The sequence below is a fragment of the Tetrahymena thermophila genome, assembly GCF_000189635.1.
Source record: "Tetrahymena thermophila SB210 genomic scaffold scf_8254587, whole genome shotgun sequence".
NCBI lineage: Eukaryota > Ciliophora > Oligohymenophorea > Hymenostomatida > Tetrahymenidae > Tetrahymena > Tetrahymena thermophila.
The window spans coordinates 272,891-292,862 of NW_002476358.1; the positions used below are offsets into that span (position 1 = coordinate 272,891).

The 19,972-nt window shown below is 22.3% G+C and overlaps 4 protein-coding genes across 4 annotated transcripts; 2 read left to right on the forward strand and 2 right to left on the reverse strand. All coding sequences in view use genetic code 6, as the record gives it.

Moving 5' to 3' along the window:
* Positions 1–1,803: 1,803 nt before the first annotated feature.
* TTHERM_00388390 (hypothetical protein) lies at positions 1,804–2,283 on the reverse strand (the record flags this gene model as incomplete). Its single annotated transcript, XM_001019343.1, has 1 exon — positions 1,804–2,283. One exon carries the CDS (start codon positions 2,281–2,283, stop codon positions 1,804–1,806), a length of 480 nt encoding a protein of 159 aa, XP_001019343.1.
* A 4,685-nt stretch (positions 2,284–6,968) lies between these two features.
* Positions 6,969–8,846, forward strand: TTHERM_00388400 (glucokinase; the record flags this gene model as incomplete). The annotated part of the gene is made up of 5 exons (XM_001019344.3): positions 6,969–7,326; positions 7,625–7,931; positions 7,997–8,086; positions 8,241–8,661; positions 8,793–8,846. 5 exons carry the CDS (start codon positions 6,969–6,971, stop codon positions 8,844–8,846), a joined length of 1,230 nt encoding a protein of 409 aa, XP_001019344.2.
* Positions 8,847–11,082: 2,236 nt separating this feature from the next.
* On the reverse strand, positions 11,083–11,948 carry TTHERM_00388409 (transmembrane protein, putative; the record flags this gene model as incomplete). The annotated part of the gene is made up of 2 exons (XM_001471367.2): positions 11,083–11,363; positions 11,687–11,948. The coding sequence occupies 2 exons, from the start codon at positions 11,946–11,948 to the stop codon at positions 11,083–11,085; spliced, it is 543 nt and encodes a 180-aa protein (XP_001471417.2).
* Positions 11,949–15,158: 3,210 nt separating this feature from the next.
* On the forward strand, positions 15,159–17,180 carry TTHERM_00388410 (PA26 p53-induced protein (sestrin) protein; the record flags this gene model as incomplete). The annotated part of the gene is made up of 1 exon (XM_001019345.1): positions 15,159–17,180. The coding sequence occupies one exon, from the start codon at positions 15,159–15,161 to the stop codon at positions 17,178–17,180; it is 2,022 nt and encodes a 673-aa protein (XP_001019345.1).
* Positions 17,181–19,972: the final 2,792 nt, after the last annotated feature.

A 19,972-nucleotide genomic window follows, 5' to 3' on the forward strand; every position in this document is an offset into this window, starting at 1 on the left:
TTAGATATTATTAGATTAGAATAGAATTTTATGGTTTATTTTTATTTTCAAAATTATAAGAATTCCTAAATTTATTTATAGATTTTCCCTCTTTTTTAAATTGATTCATTAATAGATAAATTATAAAATACTCCAGTATTAGATAAAAAATTTTGTTATAAGATAAGCAAGTACTGAATATTTAATTTCTATTTATATCAGTTTTCTTTCCACACTTACGAGAGAAAATTTGTTTGCTGTAAGGTATAGCTTATTTGAATATAAATTTTTGGTTGTAATAGCTACACTAGAATTATTGATTTTACAATGTTATTCTACTAAGTTACATATTAATAGTAATTTAATTAAAAAACTGTAAGGTTCAAATTTAAAGACAGCAATAAATTCGATCTTTTAACTTTTATATAAAAATATGGATTTTTTTAAAAATAAATGAATATTTGCAAGATATCTAGAAAGAATTTTATCAAACAGCAGTAGAAGCTTTTGAAAGTTAAGCGAATTTTATCTTTTATAAAATTCTCAGAATTTATTTACTTGACAGAAATCGATTGAGGAAATTTCAAAATCAAAAATAAAAAAAGATCCAAAAAATTATAAGTTTTGTTGCAAAAATATTTAAAAACATCAAGTGCTTTAATTGGTAGACTTTTGACTAATACCGTTTAAAATATTTGATAAATAAATTATGAAGTTAAAAATGGTTAAGATAAAATATAAAATGGTTTATTTATGCAGTAGATTAAACAAATTTAAAATTTATGTTATGAAGTAAAATATAAAGAATAAATTAATTTACATTAACTTTTTTTATTTTGGAAAATTAAAGTAAAGATCATAATCATTTTTAAAAAAAGAAAGCAATTTATTACTTATTGATTAAAATAATTCGTAGTTATCGTCATCTATTTGTCATTTTAGATACATTTATCTTAATATATGTAAAAGCAATATTACCAGTATTGCATCATTATTCAATTTCTAAAAACTCTTATTTTAATTAAGAGTTATCAATAAAATACATCTTTTTAGTATTAGATTAATATTACGCATAAGAATAGTATTTTTAACTGCAGTCATAGTATCATAGTATTAAACCAAATTATACAGAAAAAGTTATTACAAAAAATTTTGCTTTTATAGAAAAAAATTTATTTGAAATTTTTTATTTAAATGGAATTTAAATTGTGTAAGTTAGTTAGCACAGATATCTTATCTGATGTGAAAAATGAAAAGAATATTTGATAATTTAAAATTTACTTAAGTTAGATTGAAAGTATGAATTGAGTTATTAATGAATCAGTGAGTGAATAAATAAATAAATAATTACAAAATGATAATGTATATGTATGTATGTATAAATATAAATTCAAGAGAAATTATTTTTGATTAATTAATTATTTTATTTATATAAATTTTTATTTAAACTGGTATTTTTTTGTTATCTTTTCAGAGTAGATTTGGTTATTAAGGATTGGATAAAATATATGTAAGGGTTGAGGAGGTATTTTTTAAGAAATTATTAATTCAATAGGTTTTTAAGTTTGAAATGGTTAATTATTTTTTAGAAGTTATTAGCATTTATTTATACATGAATTTTTTAATTTATCTAGATAGAGTTTTATTATTTGTTTGTAATTTTTAAATTTGGAAGCTGATTTTTGATAAGCCAAATTTATAATTTGAGTATATTTGTTTGAAACATGCTCTTTTAATATTTAATAATGTAATCTAATTTTACTAAAGATATTTCTTATATAATTGAGTGAAAACAAAATATTATAATATATCTCAACTCGAAATTCATTCAGTTAGAATATTTTCTTCATCTTCTGCAGACATAAAGTCTATTCCAAAGTAGTTAATTATCTCTTATCTTTTCTTCAAGACATTGTTATAAAATATCATGTTGCATGAATGCTTTCTTGATTAAAGAACAGCTTCTTGACTAAGCTATTCAAAAATTTCGAATTCAGTTTGTATAAATGCAAGTTTTATTGCATTTTATCTATCAAGGAATGCTCTAATCTAAGCCTTGAGATCTTGTTTTTCTTACTATTTAATAGATCCTTAGCTTCTTAAGATGGTTAATCTTCTTCTGCATTCCTTTATGTCATCTGAGAATGAGACAGTTGAAAGGCATTTTTATATTCCAAATAAAGGAATCTTAGAAGTCATTGCTTCATTAACAAGAGTACAATATGAATCATAGAGATAAATAGCATCATATTTGAAACTCTCTACACTGTTCTTCTTAATATATTTACGAGTATTGGTAATCATTTTGAATATATTGTCTAGATGGTATTTTGTAAATGGAGTTTGTTTTTATTTATTTGAATTTACTTTTTAATTAAAATTTTTATTGTTTTATATTAATTAATTATAGGTGAAAGCAAAGACTCCAACCGCGATTTAAAATTTCTTTTTTCGATATTAAAACCCAACCAAATTAGTTTGAAAAAGTCAGATAAAATAATAGAGTAGCAAAGTCAAAATTTAATTAAGAAAATTTCCTTACACATAAATTAAGCATCTATACATAAAACAAAAACAATACCAAATAATAAGCTGATTCATATTTGGTATGTGATAGAACATAATTTAAATTAATATAGCAGCAATATGTTAATTTTAAGCTCAAGGCATAAAGCTTATAAAATAAACCTTTCTTCTTATGAAATGCACCAGTAGGAATTAATCATATTGATGGAAAATTATACTTATAGTTTAAAGTATTTTACAAGAACATTCTATGCTATCAAAGTATGCTTTATTTTATAAAATAAAAAGAAAATCCAATTAGTTTGGTTTTGCTTACGTCTACATCATATTTTTCTCTATATTAAATTTTAGAAATATTACGCAATATATCTTCAGATTAAATAAGCAATTAAAAAATAATATGTCTTGCGGCTTTTAGACTCTAAAAGATAGCCTTAAAAATAGTTATTTATTTACATTTTTTATATTTAATAGAGTAAGATGCAAGTTAGTTCATCTCTTGGAGATAGTAAAATATAATTTTAAAATATTTTTCATACTAATTATTTAAAATTCTGACTTCATCTACAATAAACATAAAAGCATTTGAGTTTGTGAATCAATAATTGATTTGATTGTTAAAATTTATAAAAATTAAGAAAATATCAGAAACATTTTCAAAATAATTTTCAAATTCAAAGTATTCGCATTATTGAGAGTGTATTTTATGTAATCGGGATATTCTAATTCACTAAAAGCTCTTCTTATTTAGGATGTTTGCATTTTCATTTAAAATAAGAAATATTATTCTGTTCTGATGAAATTCAACACATTCTTTATTAATTAAGTTTCTTTTCAAAGCATTTAAAACAGTGCTTAAAATAACCACAGATCTAATTCAAGGGTTTTTGTTGAAGTTTTAGACAAAATTCAATGAAAATTTTTTTCTAAAGTTGTAAATAAAAAAACGTAAATCATAATTATTTTTTCATTCAAATTTTAAATCGCACTGAATTGTCAACTTCAAAAAATAGATTTGAGATAGCATAGTATCTTATAGAAGTAGCTTATTAAGATATAAAAATGTAATTGCATCAAATAAACTTTTATATACATTTCTTTCATAACATATAACAATTCATGTGATTAATCATCATGCTTCTGATTGATTTTTTCTGGATAACAGAAAAATTTATTCTTTTTGATTACTCTTAATAAAAATTAATTGATATTATTTAGTCCAAGGGTTTTTTTAATTAAATATACAAGTTTTAGATTGTGAAGAATCAAAGTAAATTTCAGGTAAAAATCAATAAACTATTGAACTTTTACTTGATGCAATAGATTTTTAAGGCAGCCATCCTATACCACAATTCAAAAAGGAAGGGGAAATGTTTAATATTTAAAAACTGATTTTACATAAATAAACTGATCTTATCATATCATTTAAGAATTATTTCTTGAAAAAGCGTTTTATTAAAGAAGTTAATTAAATTGAATCTATGAATAAAACGCTTAGTTGAAATAAGTTGAAAGCGAAATTGATTTTGATATAATAATAATATTTATTTATCATAGCAAAATATTACCTGAAAAAAAAAGATTTTAATTTTCATATTTTATTGGTTATCTGCAAAGCAATAATTTTGAAATAATTTTTTTAAATTATTGCTTAATTTAAAAGGTATTTTGTTCTAATTTTAGTGTTTAAAATAATATTTATCACATCAACTAAATAATTATACATCAATAACTCCAATTAAATTATTTATCTATTTTTTTTATTTAATTCAGTAATATGTAAATTAAATAACATAAATCTATTTGTCTATTATTCACATGAAAAAGAAGTAAATTTTTAATATTATTAAACATAAATTTCTAATATCAGCAAATAAATGGTCTAGATAATAATCTAATTTTCTATAATCATACAAGTTATGCTTTACACATAAATCAATTGCACTCTAATATTAAGCTTAGATATTGCTAAAGTTTTTAAATGGGACATGTATTTTTCATCAAACAAAAATATTTTTCAGAAAATTATTTAAAAGTTTATTGGCTATAAATAACTTTACGATTCTAAATAAAGATTATTTTTGTTACTATATTAATTTATAATAAAATGTTAAGTTTATTTGAATGCTATTTCTTTAAGCATAAAAATATATAGTAAAATGAGAACTCTCGCTCTTGTTTAAAAAATAAAAACACTTTGAATCCACAGATTCCTAATTGGGGACAGAAGGTGTAATATTTTTATAGTTTTTTTAACTGTGGTAGAGTTCTAATTTTACTATATAAAAATTATTAATTTTTAGTATTTTGTTATTAAACGCAACTATAAATACAGTTATTGTTACTAAAAACTTATTTAAATAAATATAATCTATTTTTAATACACATTTAATTGATTTTATAATTTTTTTGTTTGTCCAAATAAAATTAAAAAAAAAAACAGATTGCTGGCTAATAATTAATTAGAGATGTTATTCAAGAGTTAAAATTTATTTAATAAAAATCACTGTATAACACTTTATAAAATAATAAAACTTAATTAATTTTTTTATTAAAATATATAAATCAATTATGGTCCTTATTTTTAATATGGATATTGTAATAAAGACTTTATAATGTGGAGAATAGGAAACATTTAACTTTCTTCTCTTTTTAAATTATTTTTATTTATTAGAAAATTAAAAATTATAATAAAAATTTTGATAGATAGCAGTTAAATAAAATTATTAATTAAAAATAATTAAAAATCCTAGAAAATATTTTCTTCCTTATTTATTTTATTCGCCTTATTTTAAATTATACGTTTATAGTCAATTATTAATCAAATACTAGTAAAATTTTGTTGGTTTTAACAACAATCTTTACTTACAATCAAGAATCAAATTAATTATTAATAATCTCAAAATTTCAAGATTAATTAATATGTGTATTTAATTCTTTTTTGATAAATATAGTTATAGGTATACTATTAAGTAAATAATAATTAAAAGCCCTAAATTATTACAAAATATTTGTAATCTAAGATCACCAAATACATGTTAGTGGTTAGAAAAGGATTATGTATTTTATTTAGTGCGTATGAAAATACTAGAAATGTTATAATAAAATTCCCTTTAAAAATCTTAAATATAAAAGATTTATCTGATGGATGATTTGACAAATTGAGTTAGTTATTTTGTGATTATAAATAATTGTTTTTTTAGCAAGTATGCTATTTTCAAGTTTTATTTGTATATTCTTACAATTCAATAATTAATATTTCAATCAATCTGCGGAAAAAAGCATTTTGTGTGACAAAAATATCTTTCAATTATAGTAAAATTAGGAAAATTCTGCTAAAGATTTGATCAGAACTAATTTTTTTCTAAAGGAACAAATTTATATTCATAGATTTTTGATCTTTTTCTGATTAAATGTATGTGATATTCTTAATTTTTAAGGCAAAAAAAGGTCTTGATGATAATATCTTTTTTTACAAAAACATATTAAATGCATAGCATAGTATCATATAGATAATTTTAGTTCTTTAGTATAATTTAATTCATATCATTAAATAGTTCCTATTATTTATATATCTAGAACAGATAATTTAACATCGATAAGATTTTAATTAAGTGAAATGAAATAAATAATGAGAAAATTTCTAAGGTTTTATCTAATTTTATTAATTTATGGTAATATGCAGAAAGGTGAATAAAATTTTAGAGCATTTTGTTTTGAAGAGATATCGCATCCCATCTCATAAAATGAATATTAGTTGCAAATATTTTACTAGTAAAACGTCTAAAAATTCAATTGAACATTGTGCTTTTCTCAATAATCTGTATTTAGTCTTTGAAATAATCTAAAAAGAATACAACATTATAATATATGATGGCAAATTAATCAATAAAATTTAAAAAAATTGTATCAAAAAAAAATACTAAGTCACGAAAATAGTCATTTCATAGAAAAATCATCAAATATATACTGTAAAACATTAAATCATACGAGATAATTAATTTGTGATAAATAATGAACAAAAAAAGATACTTTTTGATTAATCAAACTAATCTTATCAAGTCAATTAATCAATCAAATCAGACAATATAAACAACTACTATTGGATGATAATAAATGATCAATATATTATAAACTAATTTGATAAAAGTATCTAACAATTTGTAACCTAACAAGCATTGTTGGTCTTGTTACAATTGGTTATTTAATTATTTCAGGATAAAAATAGCTTTAATCTACTGGATTTAATACTGCTCTAATTAATCTCATACTTTTCTCTATATACTTTTCAATTTTGATGACACTTATAACTAACTATCACTACGTACATGCATATATAGATTGTTATTTATAGCTATTAGATTGCTTCAAATACAGATTAGAAATTCAACACAAATAAATAACATAATTAAATTGAAAATAAAAAGATATTTATTTATTCCAAAAAAAAATATATATTCAAAATGTTAACTGCACTTTCAAAAATTTTAAATTAACATTAGTCTGAATACAAGCCATCCACTAACAAGTTGAGCTAGACTGGTGAAATCATCTACAAAGCTCTTATTGGTGATATTGGTGGTACAAATATTCGTCTCAGACTTATTTCTTTTACTAAGCATGCAAGAATCCCTACTGTTATTAAGTCAAGTGAAAATATGAAAACTAACCAATTTAACTCCTTCACTGATGCTATCGCTAAATTCCTTGAAGGTGTGGAAGAAATCGACTGGCCTGAGTTTGCAGGTATCGGTATGGCTGGTGCTGTTCTTGATAACTAAAATACTCTCACCAATGCTCCTCATTGGCCCAAAATTATTGGTAATTAATTTATTTTTGATCGAATGTTCTCAATATACAAAAAAGCTGAAATAGGTCACTCCATCCTTGTTAGTTGAAAATAACTCCCATTATTTTAGACTATTAGCATCTCTTCCTCAAAATTTAATAAGTTTTTAATTAGGAGATCAATAAATACTATTCATTTCGCAATAAATTTAAACTGTAGAAAGTATTGAAGATAGTATTGAAGTGGCTAAAAAATCAGTCAACAAAAACATAAAATTTATTACCACATTCTTAATTTATTGTGCTAAAATAATTATAATTTTATAATTAGGTAATGAACTTGCCTAGTAATTCAAAATTAAGAAGTTCTAACTCTTTAATGACTTCGAAGTAGCCAGTTATGCTTGTCTCAACTTAACCAAAGAAGAAGTCATCCAAATTAATACTGCTTAGGAAATACCCAACAAAATTAAGACTGTTTGTGGTGCTGGTACTGGATTAGGTGTTGCTAATATCATCCCTTATCCTAAGTATCCTGAAAGCTCTGAATATGTCTATTAAGTATGGCCTGGTGAAGGTGGTCATGGATCTTTTGCTCCTATTACCAAAACTTAATAGGAATTCGTTGACTTCTTATTGTAAACTATTTAAAAAATGATCTTTATATCTAATAAAATTGTTTTTTTTTATCATTTTAAAATAGGAAATACTTCCCTGAACGCACTTAAATTGCTTTAGAATATGCCTTCGTAGGTCCTGCTATTCCCTACATGTATGCTTTCTTCAAAAATAGGTACTTATTTAGATAAATTAATTAGCCAATAAACAAATAAAATAAAATTAATATCTTCTACTGATCAGTCAAATATTTTAGCAATAAAATTATGCACATAAAATTTATTCATAATCGAACTAAATTAAAATTTATTAAATATAATAATATTTAGACATTAAGGTTCAGAATTAGCTTTAGAAAAGGCTGAAGGAGCTCACCACAGCTTTGATGTTGATGAATACCACAGAATGAAGAGAAGTAAAGATGAAAAGGAAAGAGAAAAGGCTAACTTCCCCAGTCACCTCATTTTTGAATATGGTGTTTAAGCAAAGGATGCAATTTGTGAAGAAGTTGTTAAATTCTTTGTTAGCATATATGAAACTGCTATTGGTGATATGGCTGTAAGAAATTTACCTTATTCAGGTATCTACTTAGTTGGCAGCATGAGTTTAGCTGTTCTTCCATACATTCAAAAGAACTAAGCTACCTTCATGAAGGAATACTATGACAACAGACCCTACTTAAAGGATGTCTTTGATAAGATTCCTATTTATATTGTAAAAGAAAAGGATATTGGTCTCGATGGTGCATACGTAATTAACATTTATTTAATTTTATTAATAATTAATTAATAATTAAAAAAGTATGTCAAATTTTAAAATTAAAAAAAAAAATTGCAATTTCAAATCTTATAAATTTAAATATCTTTAAATAATTTAAATAGGTTGTAACTAGATAAATGGTACAATCATATCTTTCATCGATTCCTGCCTAGTGAGTGATGAATATACTTTAACTAAATTATACAATTTATTTAATGAAATTTGTTAATATTAACTAACAAACTATCTATCATTTAATAAAAGGTATAGAATTTATCAAAAAATATAATAAAAATATAAATAAATAAATATATAAATAACCTGCTTTTATTTGTTTTATTTTTCTGATTTATCAAATTAATTTTATTTCACTAATCATTTATTCAATCAATCAATAAATCAACATATTCACAATAATAGTTTATCAAATTTATGTATGTGTGTTTTATTCTTGCAATAAATAATATTAAATCATTTAAAAGCTGATAGTAAATGAATATTTTAATTAATAATTTCCTTTAAACCTAATTTTAATAAATATATTAATAATTAATATAACCTATTAGTGATATAAAAATATATTTGTTAAATTTAATAAATAATACTTATATTAATATTTTTTAGACCTAGGTATTTTGAACTTAATTAATACACCAATCATTATCAAATAATCTTCTAAGCAATATTTAATAATTCATTAATATCATTTATTCTAAATACAAATAGTTTTTTATTAATTTTTTAGCTAAAATATAATTTAATATTCATATATCTTGTTAAATAATAAATAATATTTTTTTCAAATTAGAATTTTCCTTTATTTTTAATATTACTGACACTGAAACTGTTCTTCTTCAAAAAATGATTTACTATAAATTTTATGATTTCCAATTAAAAATATTTAATAAGCTTTTTAACATTTTAAAAACATTTTCTTATTTATTTAATTTTTTAAGAAATTTATTGTGTTTAATGTAAAAATACTATGAAATTAATATAAAAATAGTTTTCATTTTTATGATCTTGGTTTGTTTTAAAACTTATTAATTAATGATTAGCAATTTAAATGCTCGATATACTTGTTCGAGGATTATCTGATGTATAAATAAATATAAATAGTATTAAGAAATTTGATTATTTTTTTTATCTTTCAAGCAATAATAACTTCTGAGTTAACTTAATAATTTTAATAATTTTTTTATTTGTTTAAAAAATAATTAGATATAATGCATATTTAAATATTTCCCAATTATTGCTCTAATTTGTTTAATAACATTCTATTTAATAGGGCATTATTTAAAAGCTTTAATAGTACTGAATATATAATTATAAATTGAAAATATGAGTTTGACATGTTCATCGCATATTTTACATATCTATTTTCAATAGCTATAAGAAAAAGCTAAGTAGATTTTTACTAACTAGCTAATCATTTTTTATTATAGCGAATTAAATTTAAATAAAAAGACTAAATTTGAGTCAACTTTAGAAGGTTTTATAAAAAAGTGACGTATTAATTTTTCTTTTAATTGACGAAAATTTCATCTAAACTAAAGTAGATCTCTTCAGTCCTATTTGCCTTTAAATAGAAAATGGTTTAGCGATTTTCTTATCTTTGTTAGATTTAAACTATATCTCACATCTAATTTCAAGTAAAAAATTGCGAATACCGAGAATTTATTTTAAATATTGCAATAATCTTAATTTTACTCTTGTATGGAGTTTTAAGCGAAAAACTAAAATGAATAAACTCTACAAAAGTAAAAATGTCTTTAAAACTATTTGATATTTCTAAATAGCAACATATTTATAATTGATTTAATAATTTTTTTTCTTTTTAAAATATCTTAAAAATAATTTTCTATGCCTAGTTTGATTTTTGTTGCTTTATGTTCATTTTTTTTAAGAAGTACCTGTAAAAAGGTAAATAATTAGAGATAGGAATTTTTTTGTGCTTTGGTGTGGTTGGGAAGAAATTGAATGGAAAGTATATCCTCTAATCTGGCAAAAAAAGAAGTATTTTAAGATATATCTATCATTGGTGAGGGAAATTTATTAAATTTTATTTGTATCTTCAGCGATATAAAATAAATTGTTTTTATTGAAATTGTATGGTTTTTGCATGAGGTTTGAAGAATACACTCACTTAAATTATTTATTGAATGAATTCTAAGGAAGTGTTTAATATAGAAGGGGAATAAAATTTCTGAAATAAACGTTTGTATTTCATTTGTTTTCTCCTGTAATATAGATGTGATTAAAATTAAGATTAAACACTAATTTACAATTTCTTTTAAATTATTTTTTCAGCAGCTTTGATTGATAACAATTGTTTTTTAGTAGTTCGTTAAATCATTAAAGCACACTATTTTCACAAGTTTAAATATAATTTTTAAATATGGCAGATATTTTTCATTTTTTCATGAAATCTAGTTGATAATGTTATAAAAAAAAAGCTATAAAATTAGAAAGGTGAGTATCCCTAAGCTTCAGCTAGTCTAATTTCTAATAGAGTGCATCCTAACTTTAAACAGGAGAAGTACAAACATTATTATCAAGCTTAACTTATGAATAAAGTAGAAAGTATTGATAATTAATAAAAAGTAAATAGCCGAAGCAATAATAATATATGTTTGATTATTCTAAACAATATTCATATTGATAGTAAATTTATAATTTAATCCAATATGTCTCTAATTTAATATCAAGTTAAAAATAAATAAATAAATTTATCTTTTCATTTATTGAATAAGATAAACAATTTTTAAAACATATCATTTTAGATTAACTATTTTTTGTTGAGAATAATTTTTGTGTAGCTATTTCATTAAAATTTATATAGAAGAGAAATCAGACTTAAAAAGAAAAAAAAAATTGATCAAATTATACGTCATTTGCATTATTAAAAAAGTCAATTATGAATCATATTTTTAAAATCTGGAAAAATGTACAATCTAAAAGTATGCAGCAAAAGTACACTTTTAGATTTATGAATGACATAATTTTAAGAATTTACGCTCATAAAGAACTTAAAAGCTGAACAAAAATGGAATCAGTTTGATTATTCTGATAACTTCAATATTTAGTTTGTATTTATGGAAAGGTAGCAAGCTTAACTTCTAACTTAATCTTTAAAAAGTTAAGTTTTTATGGTTGGTTTCTTTCAATTCTAAGCGATACAGATTTAAATATTTCTCTTAATGCATTTAGAATTTACAATATTCCTCATTTCGTTGCACTTACAAAATGGATTTAAATATATCAAGTAAATTGTACATTGTTCAGTAGAGTAGATCAAGATAGACTTATTTTAACTTCGCTGTAATGCTTAAATAATCATTTAAATTTTTGTATAGTGATTAAAAAAGTTTTACAACAAGAATATATTATCTGTATCTAGCATGAAAACAATATTTTTATACTTAAAAATATAACGAATGCATTTATTTATAGCTGTAGATAAGTATTTTTGAAAAATATTTTAAAAATGCTAGTTATGAATTTTTTAAATACTAAGCAATATTCCAAATTTTTCTTGATTATTCTATGAAATTATATTTTTTTAATGATATAGATAAATTTAATCATGAGCTTTCTAATCAAAATTTATTTACTACATTCAAAGGGGTAAAAAAATTTGTTTTGGTTAATCGAAGAATTCGTTGCAGGCTTATTTAAATCACAATGCTATTCACTACAAGCAAAAAGATGATATAGTTTAGTATTGCACAGTTGAAACGCATAAACACATTAAACTATGTAAAACAGTATGGCTATTAATCTCTTTTAGGAAGCATTCAAAAATATATTTAGGTTACTTTATATCATTTTTCTACCAAACAAAGATATAAATTATTAAATTGAGTAGTGTTATAGTGCAAATATTATAAAATTAAGCAAAAGAGAGTATTTTTTTTTGTTAGATACCATCAAGAAAACTTAAAATAAGCTGATCTACTTTCGATAAATACCAGATTTAGCTTAGTGTGGTGATGGTCTTGTTGTTTTTAGTTTATATAAATGATGTTATTGATATTGGTGGGGGCAACAAAAAAGTTAAAAGTTACGTATCAGTTTTTTAATTTTGTATAAGAGGACTACGTAATTTTCAGGAAGAATTGAGTGAAAAATGATGTACAGTGCTCAAATTTTAATTTTTCAAAGATATTAATCTCTAAAAGAATTCGACAGTCGTCTTGATTAGAAGGGTTTGATTTTTCAATTAATTAAATATAAATTTACGTGATAGCTATTTATGATTTAAGTTGCTTTTTAAGTTTACTTTCTTATCAGTCTAATAAGAGGAAAAACATGCTATTTTCAAATTATCTGCCCATTTTTTTAACAGAAGATTCTTAATTAATATATGATTTCTATCCTTAAAAATAGCACATAATGAATCAACACAAGATTTTAGAATCAACTAAATGTGATAAATTTTTAGTTTTTACTTGAATGATATTTTCAAATTATATTTTAGAAAAAAAGAATGAATTCATTTATCACACACTAATATACACACATGTGAAGCATTTAAAATTTTCGATTCTAACATTCTATTTGTCAAAAGTAATTTGACTTCATCTAATTAATTAAAGATAATTGAAATCTCAAAAATAGAAATAAACAAAACTCCATAGTCTTAAACAATGACTTGAAACCAAATTTTTAGGACTATGATGATCAGATTTCTTATCAATCAAAATCAAAACACTTATCTATTCAACTAAATAAACATTAAATTTGACTTGAAAGTATTTTAAGATTAAAAAATTTAACTCCAATTTTTATTCAACTAAAAAAATAAAATTTATCAGAAAAAAAACAAAAATTTTTTTTCAAATAATACTATCATAAAACTGTAAACACTCTTTTAAAACATATAATTATCTCTAATTTGAGTTTTATTTGCTATTAAAATTTATCAAGAGTGCTTTTAAGAAATTTATTTAAATATACTGGTATATAATAGAGTGTTAACGGTGTTGTTGATTAAGAATATCGTTTTTATCAGTCAAAATATAGATTATATACCTTTATAATATCTTTTAAATATATTTTGAGAAGTTCTGGAAATCTGAACATCAGAAAAAATCTTAGAAACTATCGAGCTCCAATCAAAGAAATAAGATATTATGAAAATACTATGTAAACTTTGCCTGTTTATAAGATAATTTCAAATCTTTACTCTCTGTTTAATCAGTAATATATGATCTTAAAATAAGTGTAATGAAAAATACATTACCGACATTTAAATAGCTCCTTTACTAATTAATAATAGTTTTTAATAATAGCTTATTTATTATGAACGGATGAAGGTTTGTTTCAAAAAAATAATCTTATTTTTGCTCGACAAGTAGATTGATTGATTGAATGATCATTTAATTCAAATTGTATACTGTTGAGATATTGGATTTATAAATAAGATATTATCTAGAATTTTTCTTAAAATTTGATTATAAATTTGAGTAGCTATAAGGATATTAAGCCTTTAATAAATATATTCAATGAAAGGAAATAGCTAGATTGGTTATATGTCAATTAGCCAAATTTGATGTCAAAATCAAATAAAAATTTGGAATAGTAAAATAATATATTTCTGTGATTTATAATAAATTAATAATATTTACTTTCAAAGATTATAATTAATAAATTAAATTAGTAAGACTATCAATCTATCAATGAATCAATCCTAACTTTGCACTCCTATGCTAAGTTAAAAAAGAATCTTGACGGGGAAGAAAATAATAAATAAAAAAACAAAACAAATTTTAATTAAAAATAGAAAAAGAAGAAAAAAGATTCTCCTTTCCCAAACTAAAAAAATTATCCTATTTTTGGAAAGAGAAAGCAAAAAAAAGAAATTTAATTATCAATCGTTATCACCACCTCTTATAATCACATTTAATTAATAAAAAAAAGAAGAAGAAAAAGAAGAAAGTTAAAAGAAAAATATAAAATTATCTAGAGATATTCCAAAAAATATTAAATTAAATAATTTCAGTACTGAGTCAAAAGAGAAATCAAAAAATAAAAACCATTCAAACCAAATCAACTAATTTACTTCCTGCGATCAATATAAGCAATTTATTAGCCTCAGGAATATTTTATTCAAATTGAAGATCTCACTGTAATCTAAAAGAGCAAATCACATCGCAATCAACAAAATAAGCTTTCTCTTTACTTTTTGCTGATACCTTTAAAAAGTCTGTGTATAAAAAATTGAAATCGCGCAATAACTGTATCCAGCATTTTTAATTTCTACTTACCTAAAGCAATACAAATACTTAGAGCGCACCTAAGATAATTTAATTCAACCCCCTCCTTACAGTATTAGTTAAGTCATATAATTCTGATAATAGATACACAGCTTAAAGAAGATTATTATAATTAAATTCAAAAGATAAAATTCTGAATTAAAAATAATTAAAAAAAAAAAAAAGAAGAGTAAGAAATAAATACTATATTTATAAAACTTAATATTAATTATGAGCTCTTCTCTTTTTAACGACAACTCCCCAATTCAACATGACTCTCGAAAAAGCTCAAATTTAAATTTCGATGCAGCTCAACAAACAGCATCTACAAAACAGCGTTCTTCAATGGATGACTCAGTTAATATGTAATCCAGTGCTGGAATGAAAAAATCTTCCACTCATATTCCATAATTCTGTTTTGAACCTAAAAGTGAATTGATTTTAGAAATCGAAAGTTACATGCCTCTTTACATTGATTGTCAAAGCATAGATGCTGAATATTTATAATGGTGCTTTGAAAGCTTAAAGCAAAAGCAGCTTGAATGCAGTCTTAAAAATGATGTTGATACACTCAATTTTATTTAACAACGCCTCTAGGTACTTGTTTATCAAAGTCCTTTACCTTAAATATCTGAACTTTTTCGCCCTCTTCTACTAGAATAGAATTGCGAAGAGTAGCGCATCAGTAGATATTTCTTAAATGAGGATTTCCCCTCTATCATTTAACTACAACACATCATTTTTAGCAATGATCATTCTCAGCCAAATGCTGTTTCATAAAAAATTTCTGACATATTAAAACGCAATTCTGATTAATTGCTAAATTCAAAATAATAAGGAATAAACAACAATTCTTCAGAAAATTTAGATATTTCAACTGAGACTTCAACTGATCCTGTCAATTAACAGGATTCATTATCTGCTGTCATTAAAGAAGAATTGCACAAGCAAAAGGTTTATTCTACTGATAACGTCAATCTTGAAGATTTGTAAAAATTGCTTACTACTATTTACAATACCTTCAACGGTAGAATACCCAATATATTTCGTCCTTTCCTCTTCTTCCCAGAGTATTTGAAAACATTTTTCACTTCTTTTGAAGAGATATTTATTGAACCATCTGCTTGGCCATACGAATCTCTTTATCAAATTGCAATGATGACTGCAAGTGCTTACGAGTGCAGTTATGTTTTCTTGATGTTTGGAGAATTGTATTAAATTTACTAAGGTAATCCTGCTTTCTTAGATGATGGATTTGAAGCTTTAGACCCTAAAGTCAAAAAGGCTTGGGATTTGATTTACCTTTTAAAGGAAAATCACTCTGCATAGATTCTCAATTAATAATCTTATCACAACCTTTTCAATTATTTGCTTAATTAATCTCCTGCATGGAATTAAAATGAATTAATATTTGCCTTCCTTTCAATATCTTTTGCTTAGCAACTCGTTATATTGAGTCATGGAATGGGTTTGGTTGGAGATAATGACTCTCTCTATGGATCAGGAAAGAACTCTACAAAAAATAACAATTCATTCAACTAAATTAAGGTAAATGAAAAACTCACTAATGAAGTAATTGAAATTCTCAGCAATCTTAAGCCCTTAGAATTCCACAAGGAAGAAAGTGAAATGTCCGAAGAAACTGATGTCTCTGATTTTGAGTTTATCACTTCATAAATTAATTAAACTCGCTTTAAAAAATATGTAGGTTATTCTTCTATATTTTCAAATGATTCGCCATTAGCTTAACCTCTTTTTAATTCTATTTGCTCTCCTGACAAAGTTTAAAAATCAAAGCGTGGTAGAGACCAAAATAAGCTTGCTTCGAATGTTTGCGATTGGAAAACCCATACTTCTGAATTTATTGCCCACAGAAATATAAACCTTTCAAAAACTCTTAATGAAAAATATTCTCAAATCTAAGAATTAACATTAAGAAATTTTGGATCTACCTAAGAAATCGATACTCGCATTTTCCGTGAAGCTATTTGGAATTTCTGTGAAATCACAATGGGTTATACTAAAACTGATTACAATTACAGAAAAATGAATAATCTTCTCTAAAAACCATTCCGTAATTTCTTAAAGAAAATAATCTTCAAGCCTCACGAAATCAAATTAAGCGATTTCAATACTATTCCCTACCTCTTTGAAGTACATGATATGGTTCATGTAATATTCCTTGCCTCCGAAGCAAAATTTTATACTCAAAACATCTTTCTCTTCCACAGTCTTTCTCAGTTCCTCTAATGAGAAACTAAGAAAAGACAGCAAATAATTACCCTCTTTCTCTCTAACTCTCTCTCTCTCTTTCACTTACTCACATACTTTGTACTAAAAATGGATTTTGAAAAAGATTGAATATTTTAAAAGAGTGTAAAAAATCTAATCAAATAAATCATCTAAATTTCTTGTAAAGTTACTCAAAACTGCTATAACAAAAAATATCTAAATATTTACAAAAAATAATTTACTTCTGATACTTTTCAAATATATTAAAATTTTCTCAGTAACTCACTAATGCAGATTATCTCTAATTCTTATAAACTCCCACTCAACTACAACATAGAACTTTATCTTATTTTAGTCGTACTATACAGGCTCGTTTAAAAATAACTTAATCATTTTAAGTGTCTTAAAGCATAGCCCTTAATTTAATGCCAAGCAATCCTAATTTTATACATTAATCAAATTAAATTTATATCTAGAAAAAAAATACTTAAAGTGATTAAATTAAAACTAAACCTCATTTACTATTGTAAACAGTCACCACCACTTTAATTAAATAAATAAAAAGTTCAAAGTAGATCAAAATTTTATGCTTTACTTTAGGAAAGACCTAACCAAACTACAAAACATCCTACTTAGAATTAGATAAAAAGCTTAACAAAGAAAACAATCTTTGAGATAGCTTAAAAAAAGAAAGGAAAACAAATAATATTTGAAAAAGTATTAGATAATAATTATAAATTATATTAATAATTAACAAAATAAAAAATTCTTACTATTAATAATTATCGTATTTTAAAATTTAATTATAATTTAAATGTATTTTAACAAACAAAAAAAACCAACCAATAAGTACTTAAACTGTATTATTATCATTAATTATTTATACCTAAATCTATTTGTAAACATTTCTTAACACTTAGAAAATTAAAAAAATTTACATTGTAAACACTTTTTTCTTTCTATTTTATTTATTTATAATATTATCAAATTTTCAAATTATTAGTCCTTTTGTCTCTTTCTTTATTTCCTTATTATTAAGAATTTTAAATTTTTTGATATCTCTGCATTCAAAAGCTAATTAAAACTTTTAACTAGACTTAACTTTTTCATCAAAGCAAATTTTTTTAAATTGATGATGCTGGAATTCGACAAAATTTTTAATTTTATGACGCTCTCTTTATGCCACCAACCAACGTATTTTTGTGCAATTTTATCATGTTTAAAAGTGTAATTTTAAATTGATAAATAAATATTTGAATTTCAAAAACTAAATTTGGGTATCTTATTCAAAGAACTTTTTACATATTTGTCGTCTTATAATCTAAATAGATATATTTGTTCTTTTTAATTCTTTCAGATTACAATATATTAAAGCCTTTTTTACTCTTTCTAATTAATAAAGTGATTTAAATATATTTACAATTCTAAAAATAAGCTTTATTTGTACTATTTTTGTATTCAAAAAGTATAAAAATAATTAATTTGATATCATCGAATATTTATGTGCATCAAAAATACTTATTTACCTCAATATTATCTTAACTGGCTATTTTTCTAAGATATATATAATAACAAATTAGTTTTTCTAATTTCTATCATCAAACAACTTTAAAATCTGTTTATCCAAATAATCAAATACAAATTGAATTTATAGAAATCAAAATTGCATTTATAATTTATATTTATTTTTAGAATTTAAAAAATAAAAAACACTGACAGATCAATATTAAATAATTTGATAAAATCAATCAGAAAAATCAACTTATGATTTTAAATTTATTTTTTTAGGATTTTAAATATATTTTGTTTTCCTCACTCACAAATTTTAATATATAGAATATTTTTAAAGAATGCAATTAAATAAATTTTATAAAATTACAAAATAATTGCAATAGTTTGCATTATCTAAAAAACTAAAAATTTACTTTGTAAGTTTAGCAAAATATAATTATCTATATAATTTGAAATGAAAAATATCTAGATTAATATAATGTAGCTTTTTTTCAATTTAATAACAATCAAAATATTTTGATAATTAATTCATGTAAAAATTAAAAAAAAAATGGTAAATAACAAACTTATAAAAAGAATTTAAAATTCTAAATTAATCAAACAAACTGGATAATATAAAAAAATAATAAAATAATTTCTTGCCAATACTTTAATTGAAATAATTATATCACATTTCAAATCTTGATTTGAAGATTTTTTATTAATTCCAAATATAAAATAATTTAGTTTGAAATAAATGCAATTGATAGATTTTATTTAGTTAATATAATAGAAATATTACTAAACAAATTATTTTTTAAAATGATAAAAAATATGTTAAAATATAATATATTTTTTTTAAGTTACTAATGAAAATTCAATATTTGTTTAATTAAAAATATCAATTTTAATTTTATATCTATAAATTAAAGATTTATATTTAAACATATATTGTTGGGATTTATAAAATTTTTAATCTTATTTTATTATTAAGTCAAAATAACAATCAACTTTTTATGAATATTAAACTTTTCTTAGCAATTAATTTAAATTTATTAGCTTAATTTTTAGAATAAATCTGTAATATTTTGTAGAAAATTTAGTGAAAAATAAAATAAAAAGAATCATAAATATTCATAAAAATAATTTGATTATATATAAATAAATACTACTGGAGTTTTTAGGAAAAATTTCAGAAAATTATTAAATATATATAGAAGTACTATTTATTGCTTTTTATATTTTATAGTTAAATATTACTTAATTGACATTCTTTAAAAGTATTACCAATTTTATTAGTTTTACAAAATTTAATTTTTAAT